General features: G+C 46.1%; 1 protein-coding gene across 3 annotated transcripts in view; it reads right to left on the bottom strand.

The window, feature by feature from the left end:
• Nucleotides 1–16,286, bottom strand: part of LOC118363362 (SRC kinase signaling inhibitor 1-like) — a 62,183-nt gene that overhangs the window by 4,826 nt on the left and 41,071 nt on the right. Inside the window, exons 8-19 of one of the 3 annotated variants that reach the window (XM_052490568.1) lie at nucleotides 13,668–14,638; nucleotides 13,362–13,451; nucleotides 13,151–13,191; nucleotides 11,752–11,912; nucleotides 10,750–10,925; nucleotides 10,446–10,576; nucleotides 9,586–9,733; nucleotides 9,013–9,310; nucleotides 8,479–8,794; nucleotides 8,250–8,386; nucleotides 7,804–7,959; nucleotides 2,035–2,178 (exon numbers count right to left, since the gene is read on the bottom strand). In XM_052490568.1, coding sequence (XP_052346528.1) covers nucleotides 2,035–2,178; nucleotides 7,804–7,959; nucleotides 8,250–8,386; nucleotides 8,479–8,794; nucleotides 9,013–9,310; nucleotides 9,586–9,733; nucleotides 10,446–10,576; nucleotides 10,750–10,925; nucleotides 11,752–11,912; nucleotides 13,151–13,191; nucleotides 13,362–13,451; nucleotides 13,668–14,638 — 2,769 coding nt within the window. Of the gene's footprint in view, nucleotides 1–2,034; nucleotides 2,179–7,803; nucleotides 7,960–8,249; nucleotides 8,387–8,478; nucleotides 8,795–9,012; nucleotides 9,338–9,585; nucleotides 9,734–10,445; nucleotides 10,577–10,749; nucleotides 10,926–11,751; nucleotides 11,913–13,150; nucleotides 13,192–13,361; nucleotides 13,452–13,667; nucleotides 14,639–16,286 lie in introns of all 3 variants that reach the window. The other 2 variants (XM_052490565.1, XM_052490564.1) reach the window with 2 other exon arrangements.

Below are 16,286 nucleotides of genomic sequence, written 5' to 3' on the forward strand. Positions count from 1 at the left end.
TAACCTGTGAATAGACCCCCTAAGGCCTAAAGAGCACCACATGGAGGGCCCTGTTTCTTAGAGTTAATGAAGTGGCCTCTATCTTGGAGTTAGCTAATGGAGTGTGGATTATCACCGTTAGGGTAATGAGAGGATTGGGTTGACTGGCTCAGGACGGGTGCGAGCTGGGACGAAGTGGCTGGCTGTGTTATCTCTACCTGACTTTGAGAGCTGCCTGAAGGTCCTTTGAGAGGGACAGTGTGGGCTGAGGTGGGACAGGGGCACTCAGCTTAGCCTACTGGGTTGGAGTGCCTGCTGAACAAGATACGACTGGGGCTTCAGAAAGGAGGGCTTCAGTCTTATTTGCTCCAGAGAAGCATTGGCGGTGTGTTCTACTTTGCTTCTTCGCTCTGTCTGTCTTTCTCTTTCCATTCATCTTTCTTTCTTTCTCTCTGTCTTTCTTTCTTTTCTTATCCTACCTTTTCCACATTCTCATCTCCACTGAGAAACAAATATTCTGACAATAACTACTTTTTCATCTCCTGACCCTCTCACTTTTGGACTGTGGTTTTAAATGACTCAGCTGGAGACAGAATGATTCAGTGATTTGAGGAAAGGAAGCAGCGCTAGAGAACAGTGGTACTGTAGGATCATAATGTGCTCGGAGAAAGGTCAGTGGTTCGACGTCAGGGTTTACTTCTTCAGCAATAAATAACTATGACAAAAAATGTTAGTCAACAACCTATTTTTGCGGACGAAAAACCAAATACGATGACGAAAGGAGATGTCCTGGAAAAACCCAGATAACTGTCACAAATTACTTTTCATATAGGTTGAAGATAAGGTAACGAGATGAGAATTCCACATCAGACTAATGGATGCAATCCTCTCATTGATCTTTCAGTTGTGCTGGCTGGTTGAGTTGATCTGCCCTGCTCTTCCACACACACAGCTACCAGGCGGTCACTTCAGTCACACATCTATCTTTTGAACTGATGCATAGCCAGAACACTTCAATTGCACCCAGAATGTTTACTCTCTCTTACTTTCATATAGGATATGTTTGCTTTGATCACATCAGAAGCTCTAGTACCATGTGATCTGTTATTCATCTATGTTGCCGCCCCCGCGATCGGCAAATGCCATTGCTCTTTCCCAACTGGAACTACTAATGCGATTTTCTGAATATTAGGAGCCCAGTAATACTTCTGGCATTTTTCGGAAGGTTCAGATTCCTGGTTTACAAGAATCACTGTTGTTTCCCCATCAGAACATTTTGACGGGGAGAAAATTAGAGTTGTAGGTCTAAATTGTTTAACCTGAAGCCAAGGCTTTGTTGCCTATATGGTACAATCTGCCACAATAGCAATGTTGCCAGCGGTATGAGGGGACAGTAAGTCTAGTTGGACAAGGCTACCTGAATGTGGACATGAATGTTGGAGGTAAATATGAATGATTTAACGGAGAGAAAAAAAATCACAGATTAAAATGTGACTAAAATGACAGTGACTAGACAAAAAATGTTGAGTTTTTGTCGACTGTTAATAACTAAAACTACGAAGGATGAAATAACAAAAATGGGACTAAAAATAAAAAGTATTTTAGTCAAAAGACTAAGATGAAAACTACACCTAAAATAGCTGACAAAATTAACACTGTTCAACATTGAGATGTAAAACTATTCCGTGGCATTATCAAGGAGTACAGTTTTAGGTGTCACTCAGCTCATTTAGGGTACAATATCCCCACCACCTTAGTCTCCTCAAAAACATCAATGTCAGCCAAAGGGAAAGAGCACGCTCTGTACACAATCCACTTAGAATCCAACCACTTGGCATAGCTCAAAGTCAAAACATTTCAGATGAGCCCAACCCTTTATTCATCACCTTACAGTGTCCACTGATAACATATTGTATCCCAGTATAGTCTTGAAATAGCCCAGTAGTTGCCCCAGACAGCTGTGAGAGGGGGTAGTTGTCAATGTCACAGTAGGCCACCAGAGCTGTTCTGAGGAGGAAAACTCCTCTGAGGAGGGGCCATCTAGAAGTGGAATACCTGCTGTTGGCCCTGGATCTTGGGGAAGTCCTCTCTCTGCTTCCTGGTCTTGGGCCTCTCCAGGCTGCCCTGCTGGAGGTGCTTCAGTCTGGCCGCTACAGTCGACTGAGGTCCCTTGGATGCCCCTGGTGAGTTGCTGGCATTCTATGGGAAGACAAAAGCACGAAGTCTTATTTGCGCCATGGTAAATTCTGAGATGACACGCAATTCCCAATATAGTGCAGTTATTTTTGTTTAGAGCCTTAAGCAGTGCACAATATAGGAAATAGGATGGATATTTTGGGTGCATACAGTCTCACTAGAGCTATCCCTACGTCCTGATCAGTTTTGTCATTTCTGTCAGTAGTGCAGAGTTGTTAACCTGAAACCGGCTCTACCACAGCTCTTTTGACAGCTTCCCTAGTGAGCTGAGACTTGTTTTGATTTGGGAGAAATAAAACAAGACCTTTGACAGAGCTAAATGTGTCACTTGAGCAGTAAGAGTGTTCTGACATTTTTCTTAGTCTGTCAGCGAACCTTGAATTGAAGTACAGATGTCGGATCTTAATTTGACCCGTTTTGTCGCAGGATGAAAATGATCCTGCAGGAAGATTTGTTTGTATACAATGCAGTACTGTGCCTACATTGTACCTTAGACTGCAGGTCCACTGGATACCAGTTCAAGTAGCCTATGTAGGCTATGTGCAGGTTGCATGGCGTCTCGTGGGAATTTTTATATGGATTATAATAAATGGACATAAGTGTTGGGTATTGTCAAGATCAGGGGTAAAATATCCCTGGACTGTCCATATTTTAAATGTGTAACTAAATCAAGTCAATTGTGTGATTTAGTTATTTGTACCGAAGGGCTTGGGCCAGAATTGAATCCACAATGAAACGGTAGGCCTATATGTTCACGCAGAAGGCAACTGCCCTAACCGCTAGACCACCCCAAGCCACGATTGAACTCAATTTTGACAGTTAATTCTTAACCTCAGGTTTGCTAGAAACCTTAAGATGCCGTCTTTTTTGATAATATACACTGTAGATAAAAAAATAATGGGCTGGTTTTCTATCTCACTATTCTCAATGTCACCTTGTCTTTACATCTGATATTATAGGCCTATATGTGATTAGTTTTGATAGGCTACACGTTTAGTAAAAAGGATTCCAAAAGGGTTCTTCGACTGTCCCAATAGGAGAACACTTTTAGGTTCTAGGTAGAAGCCTTTTTGGTCCCATGAAGAACCCCCTGTGTAAAGGGTTCTACATTGAACTCAAAATGGTTCTACTTGGAACCAAAAAGGGTTATTCAAAGGGTTCTCCTATAGGGACAGCTGAATAACCCTTTTAGGCATCGCCAAGGAGTCAAGGTTCAGTAGGATAGTCAGTTTTACGAGGGTATGTTTGGCAGCATGAGTGAAGGATGCTTTGTTGCCAAATAGGAAGCTGATTCTAGATTTTATTTTCGATGGGAGATGCTTAATGTGAGTCTGGAAGGAGAGTTTACAGTCTAACCAGACACCTAGGTATTTGTAGTTGTCCACATATTCTAAGTCAGAACCGTCCAGAGTAGTGATGCTGGACGGGCGGGCAGGTGCAGGCAGTGATCAGTTAAAACCTCTTAGAGCAAGGTGAGACGCTAGCACTTAGCCAACAGGAAATGGAAATGCGCAACGCCAAATAGTACTCTAATAGTACTCGATAAAACTCAAACTTTCATTAAAACACACATGCAGGGTACTCAATTAAAGCTACACTTGTTGTGAATCTATCCAACATGTCAGATTTTTAAAATGCTTTTCGGCGAAAGCATGAGAAGCTATTATCTGATAGCATGCAACCCCCCGAAATACCTGAAGGCGACGTAAACAAAAGAATTAGCGTAGCCGGCGCTACACAAAACGCAGAAATAAAATATAAAACATTCATTACCTTTGACGAGCTTCTTCGTTTTTTTGTTTTTACCTTTATTTAACCAGGCAAGTCAGTTAAGAACATATTCTTATTTTCAATGAACGGCCTGGGTCAACTGAGTTAACTGCCTGTTCAGGGGCAGAACGACAGATTTGTAACTTGTCAGCTCGGGGGTTTGAACTCGCAACCTTCCGGTTACTAGTCCAACGCTCTAAACACTAGGCTACGCTGCCGCCCCAAAATTGTTGGCACTCCAATATGTCCCATAAACATCACAATTGGGTCTTTTTTTTCGATTAAATCCGTCCATGTATACCCAAAATGTCCATTTATGAAGCCCGTCTGATCCAGGAAAAAACAGCTTTCCAAAACGCAACGTCATTTTTTTAATTAAAAAAGTTGCCTATAAACTTTGACAAAACACTTCAAACTACTTTTGTAATCCAACTTTAGGTATTAGTAAACGTTAATAATCGATTCACCAAGGATTAACTTCAACCCAATTGCCAAGACTGATGACATCGTGTGGAAGCTGTAGGAACTGTAAACTGGGCGCTATCTATTTTCCCTTGCCATAGACAATACAGAGAACTGGCGGAGGGATATATATATATTTTTGTGAACAGTTTTCCTTGGGGTTTTGCCTGCTACACACGTTCTGTTATAGTCACAGACATGATTTAACCGGTTTTAAAAACTTCAGAGTGTTTTCTATCCACACATACTAATCATATGCATATACTATATTCCTGGCATGAGTAGCAGGACGTTGAAATTCTGCGCGATTTTTAACAAAAAGTTGAAAAAATTCACCCGATCTTTAAGAGGTTTTAAAGAGCATGCATTTAGTTTTACTTGCATTTAAGAGCAGTTGGAGGCCATGGAAGGAGAGTTGTATGTCATTGAAGCTCGTCTGGAGGTTAGTTAACACAGTGTCCAAAGAAGGGCAATAAATATACAGAATGGTGTCGTCTGCGAGAGGTGGATCAGAGAATCACCAGCAGCAAGATCGACATCATTGATGTATACAGATAAAAGAGATGTCCAAAAAATGTAACCCTGTGGCACCCCCATAGAGACTGCCAGAGGTCCAGACAACAGGCCCTCTGATTTGACATACTGAACTCGGTCTGAGAAGTAGTTGGTGAACCAGGCGGGGCAGTCATTTGAGAAACAAAGGCTGTTGAGTCTGCTGATAAGAATGTGGTGATTGACAGAATCGAAAGCCTTGGCTAGTTCGATGAATACAGCTGCACAGTACTATCTTTTATTGATGGCGGTTATGATATTGTTTACCTTGAGCATGGCTGAGGTGCACCCATGACCAGCTCGGAAACCAGATTGCATAGTGGAGGAGGTACAATGGGATTTGAAATGGACGGTGATCTGTTTGTTAACTTGGCTTTCAAAGACCTTAGAAAGGCAGGGTAGGATAAATCTAGGTCTGCAACAGTTTGGGTCTAGAGTGTCTCCCCCTTTGAAGAGGGGGATGACCGCGGCAACTTTCCAATCTTTGGGGATCTCAGACAATATGAAAGAGAGGTTGAACAGGCTAATAATAGGGGTTGCAACAATTGCGGCGGATAGTTTTAGAAAGAGAGGGTCCAGATTGTCTAGCCCAGCTGATTTGTAGGGGTCCAGATTTTGTAACTCTTTCAGAACATCAACTATCTGGGTTTGGGTGGAGGAGAAATGGGGAGGCTTGGGCAAGTTGCTGTGGGGGGTGCTCGGCTGTTGAACGGCGTAGGGGAAGCCAGGTGGAAAGCATGGCCAGCCGTAGAAAAATGCTTATTGAAATTCTCAATTGTCGTGGATTTATCGGTGGTGACAGTGTTTCCTAGCCTCCGTGCAGTGGGCAGCTGGGAGGTGGTGCTTTTATTATCCATGGACTTTACAATATCCCAAAACTTTTTGGAGTTTGTGCTACAGGATGCAAGTTTCTGTTTGAAAAATCTAGCCTATGCTTTCCTAACTGCCTGTGTATTCTGGTTCCTAACAAAAGTTGCATATCGCAGGGGCTATTCAATGCTAATACAGTACGCCACAGGATGTTTTTGTGCTGGGAAAGGACAGTCAGGTTACAGAAGTCAACAAATGAGAGCGCCTGGGGAATGGGAGTGAAGCTGGGTACTGCAGGGCCTGGATTAACCTCTACATCACCAGAGGAACAGAGGAGGAGTAGGATAAGGGTACGGCTAAAGGCTATAAGAACTGGTCGGTCGTATAGTGCATTTGGAACAGAGAGTAAAGGGACCAGGTTTTTGGGCGCGGAAGAATAGATTCAAGGCATAATGTACAGACAAGGATATGGTAGGATGTGAATACAGTGGTGGTAAACCTAGGCATTGAGTGACGATGAGAGAGGTTTTGTCTCTAAGAGACACCATTTAAATCAGGTGAAGTCACCGCATGTGTGGGAGGTGGAACAAAAAAGCTAGCTTAAGGCATATTGAGCAGGGCTGGAGGCTAGACATTGAGATAAGACAATAATCACTAACCAAAACAGTAAAGGACAAGGCATGTTGACATTAGGGAGAGGCATGCATCGCCGAGTGATCATAGGGACCAGTGAGTAGCTAGGCAAGCTGGAGACACGGTGATTCCGACAGCTAGCGGGCCGGGGATAGCAGGCTAGCAGAAGGGCCTTAGGGGGATGTCGCGATGGAAGAGTCTGTTGTAGTCCCCTCGGACGGTTACATTGGCAGACCAGTCCAGGCCAATTGGCAAAATAGGTATTGTAGCCCAAGGAGTGACTGGTGGACCTCTCCAGCAAGCCAGGAGATGGGCCTAGCACGAGGCTAGTGCCAGGCTAACTGGTGCTTGCTTCGGTACAGAGATGTTAGCCAGGAGTAGCCACTCGGATAGCAGCTAGCTAGCTGCGATGATCCAGGTGAAAAGGTTCAGAGCTTGCGATAGGAATCTGGAGATGTGGAGATTTGGTGGAGGAAAAGCAGTCCGGTGTGCTCTGGGTTGAATCGCGCTGTTCAGACTAGCAGGAGTTGACCAGGCTAAAGTTAGCTGATGACCGCTAGCAGTGGCTAACTGAATACTAGCTAGTAGCTAGTTAGCTGGCTAGCTTCTGTTCGGGGTTCGGGTTCTAAAGTATAGAAAATAGTAGATCCATACCACATTGAGTGAGGCGGATTGCAGGAGAGTATGGTGAAATTTAGGTTAAAAATATAATAAAATATACATGAAATATATGCTGTGCCATCTTGGATTTACGGGATGCAGATCAGAGTGTAGAATGCAGTCAGTGGAATTAGCAAGGGAAGGAGTAATTAGCTAAATCAAACAGGGGAGTTAGATTGAATGGTATTAGACATTACTGTAGATGGTTGATGGTTGAATTTGACAAGAGAAGCACTCCATTCTGTCATGTTTTCAGCTCAAATAATTGCTGTATCAAGCAGAATTAGAGGGGACTCTCCATGATGAACAGGGATGTTAGTGGCCCTCTAGGAAACAGCAGTGACTGAAGGAGGGGGACTGGACAGGAGGCAGAGAGGGCCTTATGGGGGGGCTTAAGGTTTCCCTTTTTTCCCAACGAGCCTGAGGTGCAAGGAAGGGTACGGGCTGCAGGGGTTGGCCTCGGTAGTTTGCTGGGCAGGGGACACTGACAGGGGTTCGCTGAAATATCTGAGCTGAAATATCTCGCAGGTGATGTGTGGTGGAAGGCGGTGGTGAGGGGTGTGGTGTGGGAGAGTGTCGCAGAGACTATGTTATCATTTTGCTAAGGCACACCGAACATCGATTGCAATGAACACAATAAATACGGCATGTCATATTCTCATTTCGCACGTACTGTATGCAGCTGCTCAAGGCAAACCATTTTGCAGCAGTGTAACACACTGCAAATGAAAGGACTCCTACCTCTAGTTCCGCAATGATCCGCTCGTCATAGTCTTCATCTTTAATCGCTGAGGCGGCGATGACGGGGGGAGTGGAGGCGGGGCGAGGCGTGTCAGACGGTGTCCTTCTCAGCTTGACTAGAGTCTTCGGGGCCTCTCCGTCTTCTGGCTCCAGCTTCTTAGAAAAACAAAACAGGGTTGGCGTCTTATGTGACGCATCTTCACAACATCCGTACAGTACATCCAATAGCCTAACTCAAAGTATCTTCAGAAACATTCAGAATGTGCATTTTCATACTTTGAACCACAGGTGGCTCATAGTAATGGCTGTAACAGAATACATGGAATGTATGTGTTTGATAAAATTCCGTTCACTTCATTCCAGCCATTATCATGAGCCGTCCTCCCCTCAGCACCCTCCTGCGGTTTGCAGGTATATCTTTCCCAGCCATCTCTCTGTTACTGTACCTTCTTGATGGTGACGGTCACTTCTCCAGTGCGATTGGTGGTGAGCCCATGGGCTGATGGGAAGCTTCGGCGAGGAGGGGGTGGAGGCGGCGACTTAGAGGGTTTCTCAGTGCGATACCTGGTTACGGTCATCTCCGCTACAACACACAATGGCATCATATCTTTATAGGACAGCTCAGTCATAACTCAATCACAAATATAACAACGTTGATGTGGTATTCAGTCTCACCAGATCCGCGACGTGAGCCCCCATCCAGCTTCAGGGCAGTGATCTGGACCTTGTTGGGCTGGTGCTCAGTACTGGTAGTAGTGAGGGTACTAGAGGTGGTGAAGGCGCTGGTGGAGGTAGTGACAGGGGTGGTAAACTGAGGTTTGGGGTGGGGTTTGGGGGGCACCACGGGCTTGTTGATCTGCCTGGCAGCGAAGTCCAGGTCTGGGATGGCCTTCATCAGCTCAGCTTGCGTCTCCTCCAGCAGACGGTTGATGTCCTGGGCACTGAACTGGGTCAGACTGGCCCGCTTCTCCTCCCAGTCCCGCTCTGCAGCCTATGCCAACACACATATTTGTCAAACCAAATATCATTGTATATTGGAAATATATTGCGGCTTTCATGTACACAGATATACTATACATATACTATACATCTATACATTTTCCAGAAAATGGTCACACTGGTAACTGTACAGATTCCCCTGTAAATGTGTACATTTAGCAGTGTGAGGAGGAGTTTATATGAATAAACCCCAGGAGGAATGTTCCGCACCAGTCTGACCTCCACGGACACTGATTTGTCAGCACCGCGGCGGCTCGGCAGCTCATCCAGGACCCGGCTTCTGTAGCTGGCTGTAGGGTGGGGATCCTGCTCAGGCCCCGAGGTGTCCGGGTCACTGCCTGATATGGGCATCCAGTTGGCAAGGCTGGCACTGCCATCCAGGTCATTGAGGCTGAGCGGTGGACTGGTCAGGATGTCGAGGTCCGAGTTCTTTCCTGTGTCTTCAGTTCGCTTGGCTGACTGGCTGCAGATGTCGTCCTGGCCCTTCCACAGGCCCTCGGTCACTTTTCTGTACGTACAGGTGGTATACAATACACTAACAACACACACAGCATTGTCAGGGCCCTATTGCATCAAAGCTAGTGACCAGCTTTCTGGGATGAGTCCAAAATATATATTTTTCATCTGCTCCAAAAGGTTTGTGTTATGAACTGTTCTTTCTCCTTGTACTGAAAGAGTATAATTTTTTTACTTATCTTGAAAACCAAGTCACCAGTTGAATGGAACCATCGTAACAATGATGTTACAACAACATGTTAATGTAACACAGTTGTTGAACCGTACCTCCGTAGTGTGGTCAGTGTGTCGGTCATGGTGTTACAGCGTTTCAGCAGTGTGTCCAGTCTGTGTGGTTCCTCCTTCAGGAACTTGACAGCCTCCACCTCCACCCTCAACACCACCCGCATCTTACTCTGCAGACTGGGGAACTGGTCTGGAGGGAGGGAGGAAGAGACAGAGAAAGACAGATACAGAGACTGAAGCACCATTAACTCAATGAGAGAGGGAAGGTGTATATTGTATATCTATGCTTGTGTGTAAAACATGCATGCAGTGTCTTGTTTCCTGGGGCTTACTGTACTTTCTGTCCCCTGTGGTTATGCTACCACATGGAGAAAGATTTCAGGGTATTTAGGCGCATAACCAGTCTGGTATCACAAGTTGGTAAACAAGCCTCTCGTTCCACTGTGTGATTTTGTGCTATGATGCCAGACGGGACAACATATGCATGTTTAGCACCTCTTCCTTAATCATTTTTTGATTTTATTTTTGATTGAACCTTTATTTAACTAGGCAAGTCAGTTAAGAACAAGTTCTTATTTACAATGACGGCCTACCGGGGAACAGTGGATTAACTGCCTTGTTCAGAGGCAGAACGACAAATTTTTACCTTGTCAGCTCGGGGATTCGATCCAGCAGCCTTTTGTTTACTGGCCCAACGCTCTAACCACTAGGCTACCTGCTGCGATACATACTCATATTAGGCACGTACACCTGACTAATCACTGTCAATGCAACAGATTTGGTCATTGTGGTAATTATCTAGTAAGGTAATTATATGAGGGGTTAATTTTAATCCATCCAAACATTTCCTTACTGTTGTATCTTCCTGTATCATTATCATTATCCCCTATTGATATCCTTACTCTTGAGCTCTGTGAGGGTCTCTCCCAAAGACCTGAGCTCCATGCTCTTCTGCTCCACGTCCTTCTCTGTCACCAGGCCATGGTTGACTGACGAGTTCCTCTGGAGTTCCTCCACTGACTTCTCCAGATCACTGTGAAGACCAAAATCAGTTGCCACTTGTCTTATAGCCATGTTATGCAGGCACTGCATGGTTCCAGATCAACACTAAATGTACCATTCAGCTTTCTACTATCTGAATCAGTCTGCATTATTTCTCCATTCACACAGACCCTAGCTTGAGCCTGACTTAAAGGCTGAACTCACTGCAGCTGCTGGATGAGCAGCTCTTCCTGGTTGAGGTACTTGAGTCTCTCCTCCTCCACTAAGAGACGCTGCCTCTGCAGAGGGTCCTCCTGGGTCCGCATGGCATCCAGCATCATCAGGCTCAGCTCCGACTCCGTCTGCCTCAGCAGGGACTGCACTGAGTCCTGGTTCTCCAACTGAGAGGCGAGGCATGGACAGACACAAAGACATGTTATTTGGACGCACACACAATACGTCAGACAAGCATAAGTCAAACATGCACAACGACAAGTCAACACACACAAAACGACAAGTCAAAACACACACACACAGACCAAAAGGCAGGCCAAATGCAAAATTACACACAGTTTTGTATTGCTATCATTTTGGGGACCAAAGAATTGATTCCCATACAAAATCCTATTTTCCCTAACCCTTAACCCTAAATCTAACCCTAATCTTAACCCTTATCCATAACCCTAACCTTAACCCTAAACCTAAACCTAACCTTAACCCCAAACCCCTAACCTTAACCCTGAACTTAACCTTAACCTTAACCCCAAACCCCTAACCTTAACCCTAAACCTAACCTTAACATCAAATCCCTAACCTTAACCCTAAACCTAACCCCAAACCCTTAACCTTAACCCTAAAACTATACCTAGCCCTAACTCCTAACCTAACCCTTAAGCCAAAAATACAATTTTTCCTTGTGGCAACCGCAAAATGTCCCCACTTGTCCGAATAGCCCTTGTTTTAAAATCCTTGTGAGGTACCCACAAGGAGAGTTAAACAAAAACACAAAGCCACACAATCTACACATTGATATATAAACACATGTAAAAACAACTAGAGCCTTGAGGAATATGTGTTTGTGTGTGTGTGTGTGTGTGTGTGTGTGTGTGTGTGTGTGTGTGTGTGTGTGTGTGTGTGTGTGTGTGTGTGTGTGTGTGTGTGTGTGTGTGTGTGTGTGTGTGTGTGTGTGTGTGTGTGTGTACGGCCATACCGTTCTCTGGAGCTCACCTGGATGTCGCGCAGCTGGGACAGCTGTATGCGCAGCTTGCTGGTGTTCTGCTGCAGGCCATGCAGGTGGTTCTGCATCTGCAGCCGCGACACTGTCAGTGACTGGGCGGACCCTGTGGGCGGGGGCGGCATCAGGGCCAACGGAGCTGATGGCGTCAGAGCTGGCCAATCAGAAAGCAGGATTAGGGTCTCGTGAATGTGCATTCAGCTCTCACAGAAGCCAATTATACCATCCATCATAACAGGGGGGAGGATTTACTCGATTATACATAGGTGTAATGATGATTGACGGAGTGGGGAACGTTTTAAGGACACACAAAGCTGGATTTCTTTGCATACATCTAGATTTCAGGGGTAACAACAGCAAGCCCGGAGCAAGCAAGTCTTTGACGCTTAAGTTGAAATGACACAAGGGGCCATTGAAATGACAATGAATAAATGGCTTTGTTTATATGGCATTTTCTCAGGCATAACAAAACAAAGGGACTGGTTTGATAAGACTAAGGTACACACAAACTTAGAGTTCACCCAAACTACGAAATCACATATTGCTTTACATAGAAAATAATCTAATTGCTTTGTAAATAGTCCAAATAAGACCATTAGCATTGATAATTTCCCAGGCAAATAGGTTTTGTAATTTAGGTGAACTAGCTTGGCACAACTAATTCTTGAAGAACGCCTTGTTTTGGGGGAGGGCTTGTCACAGTTCCAGTGTGTGTCTAAGTGCATTGTCTATCTAAAAGCTTGCCTTTTAATACCTGTCTGGATCAAAAAGGTAAAGGCCTACTTTCATCTGACAACACAAAATCCCCTTCACAGACCACTTCCAGCAATTAACCATATTTTTGCCGGTCTGTGTGAATGGTATCAGGAGTACAAATACATATTGATATACCCAAAGCACCAACTATGCATACAAAGAAACCTGACCACACCACTACTGATGATGACAAGTCAATCCAAATGACACTCCAGCAGGAACAGTAGTGAATGGGAAACACATTTTGAGCCCAGTTCTGAATCCAGACACTGAACACTGAACACAGACATAAAGAATAAGAGAATCAAAACCGAATCCTCACAAAACTCAAAGTGCATCACACGAGAGACATCAACTGTAAAGGGAGGAATTTGTCAGAGAGACACAGAGGGAGGGGAAAAGACAAGGACTTTTTTTTTTGGACAAGAAGATACCTTTCTTTTTTTTTAACCGTCCAGCTAAAATAAGGCACAAGAAGCACGGCACACATTACTAACAAAAACCAATACACACTTTAGTCACATGAGCAGTTCAGCTACAGAACATTGATGATGGTCTGCAACCCTTACCCTTTATATTGCCACGTCAATGGGACACAGGGAAAGTATATTTGTTCTGTTTTCAGTTGATACTTACTGTCTGTTCCCGAGCAGTCACTGGACGTCTCGATCTTATCCCTGAAAAAGACTAAATAAGTTAAAGGTCCCCACTCTGTGTGTATGTTGTGTGTGTGTGTGTGTGTGTGTGTGTGTGTGTGTGTGTGTGTGTGTGTGTGTGTGTGTGTGTGTGTGTGTGTGTGTGTGTGTGTGTGTGTGTGTGTGTGTGTGTGTGTGTGTGTGTGCCTTACGGGCTATCTGCCTCTGGTCCCCTGGTCAGAACTGTCTGCAGTAGACCAGTTAGACTGGCTATCTGTTTCTCCATGACCTCCATGCGCCCCCTTAGCAGTGAAACACATAGGGTATGAGTAAGTTCAGAAACACACAAAATAACCATCACAGACACATGAAACATACACACACACACACACACACACACACACACACACACACACACACACACACACACACACACACACACACACACACACACACACACACACACACACACACACACACACACACACACACATACACTCTCTCTCTCTCTCTCTCACCTGGTCTCGGTCTCATTGCCTGGTAGAGGTGAACTAAAACCTGGTGCTGAACTGAAACCACCTCCCTCCCCTCCAGGTCCAGCCATCAGACACAGCTGATCTGACCCCAACCCTGACCCCTGACCCCGAGCTTTGGCACTTTCCCCAAACACGGAGGAGGACACCGAGTCCCTTCGCAGGGTCTGCCTCCCAGGGGAGCCCCGGCCGGGCAAGGTGCCCGAATACGAGTCCCTCATGTCAGGGATCTTCTGCGGGGACGAGGGGGGTGGCACCCGGAAACCCATGGCCAACATGGACGCGGCGTAGGCAGCATCATTATACAGCGGGCCTCCAGGCCTGTATAGGATGCCGCTGTCCATCAGCTCTCCCTGCAGAGCCGCCGCCGAGTAGGAAGTGAGGGAGCGCACAGAGCCGGGTCCCAACCCTCCACCACCACCTCCTCCTCGCCGGTAGAGAGAGCCATAGGGATCCCCCCTCGGGGGTAGGGGAGAGTGGGGGCCAGCCAGACTAAGCCGACCCCCTTCCTGGCCCAGGGAATAGGGGTCGGCATAGATCCCCCCTCCATCGCCCCGCAGGAGTACCATGCTTCTGGAGCCAATACCGTGGACCTCCTCATCGGGCTTCACGTCCCTCCGCTCCAGGATGGCACTGGGGGAGAAGCTGGCCTGGGCATGGTGCTGGAGATGGTGGTGCTGGGGTTGGAGCTGCTGGGGGTGATGCTGCTGCGGGTGGTGGTGTGCCGCCATCTGGCCCCCGGGCGAGAGGTGGTGGGGGTGGGGGAGGGAGTGGGTGTGGGGGTGATGCTGGAGGTGAGGTTGCCCGGCATAGGAGGATGGACGGCCACCGCCACTGTAGAGGAGACGGACGCGGGACGGGGAGCTGGAGGGGGTCGAGGCGGAGGAGGAGGCGGGGGCATTGCTGAGGCGACGGTTGGATGGAGAATCTTGCTGGGGCGTGTACACCATCTCCCTCTGTCATTGGAGGAAGAGAGGAACGATAGACATACTCAGAATAGAAGAAGAGTGAAGTTGAATAAAATACCTTACAATATAATATTACTGGTGATTCAAAAGAAAATTGCACATAATTGGATGCAGCTTGAAAGCCAACCTGAGTTAATGACCCCCTGGGCTCTTAAAGTATAATAGCCTTCCTGACAAGACAATAGCAGCCCACAGGAGGTCAGTGGCACCTTAGAGCCCCCTGTGCTCTACACACACTGGAGAAATAACTGGGGCACCTTTGTTCTTAACTGACTTGCCTAGTTAAATAAACACTTATTTATTTTTTAAATCTCCACCATCTACATCACCGCCTGTAGATGCAATTGCCTCCATACGTACAAAAAATAATCCCACTAGCTGTGACTGACTAGCGAGGGGCGAACCACGACTTCTCGGACAGGATCCCTGAGCCCCACTGTCACACAAATCCCCGTCATAGACCACAGCAGAGCACAGCTTCACTGTATCTCCTCACACTACTCTAACCCCTCTCCTCAGCGCCCAACCAACCTGCCAATCAATCTCCGCTAAGCCCTGTCATCCAATCCATTTTGTCCCTCTATAGTCTCTGTGCAGCGCTACTCGGTGGTACCGTCATGGTTTACAGTCTGTAATCTGCTCTGCTGGCTCATGTATGGCCCACTTCACCTTGGGTTTATTTGCTGGGGGATAAGAGGGATCCTATGTAATATCCTATGTTTCGCAGAGTTGTGGCTGAACGAGGACATAAATATACATCCTTCTAGTTTTTCTAAGCGCGGTCAAGACCGGAAGGGAGGAGGGGCATGTCTCTTTGTTTACAACAGCTGCGGAGTGAGCTCTAATGTTAAGGAGGTTTCGAGTTTTTGCTCTCCTGAGAATACCTCATGATAAGCTGCAGACCATACTATCTACCAAGAGAGTTTTCTTCTATATTTTTCGTAGCTGTCTATTTACCACCGCAAACTGATACTGGCACTAAGGCCGCACTCAACGAGCTGTATAGGGCCATACGCAATCAAGAAAATGCACAATTCAGAGTGAAACTGAAATCCATTTGACCTCATTTTTTTCCATCATGTCACCTGTGCAACTAGAGGAAACAAAACTTTAAATCACATTTACACCACACAGAGAAATACATTCAAGGTCCTCCCTCGCCCTCCCTTTGGCAAATCAGACCATAAGTCTGTCCTCCTCCTCCTACCCCGACCAGAAGCCATGGACCCGGTGTGTAATACCAACTTGTTTTATGCAGACCAACACAGTCCTCGTGCTGAATAACGCCAAAGTAACCTGTCTAAATGACTATTGTCCCACAGCACTCACATCAATAGCCATGAAATGATTTGAGAGGCTGGTCATGGCTCACATCAACAGCATCATCACAAACACCCTGGACCCACTCCAATTCGCATACCGCCTCAACAGATGATGCCATATCTATTGCACTCAACACCTCCCTCACCCACCTGGACAAAATAAATACCTATGTAAGAATGCTGTTTATAGATTACAGCTCAGGATTCAACGCCATAGTCCTCTCTAAACCCATGACTAAGCTCGGGACCCTGGGACTGAACACCTCCTTCTGCAACTGGATCCGGGACTTCCTGACAGGCCACTTCCAGGTGGT

Source organism: Oncorhynchus keta, chromosome 3 (assembly GCF_023373465.1).
Source record: "Oncorhynchus keta strain PuntledgeMale-10-30-2019 chromosome 3, Oket_V2, whole genome shotgun sequence".
Classification (NCBI taxonomy): Eukaryota; Metazoa; Chordata; class Actinopteri; order Salmoniformes; family Salmonidae; genus Oncorhynchus; species Oncorhynchus keta.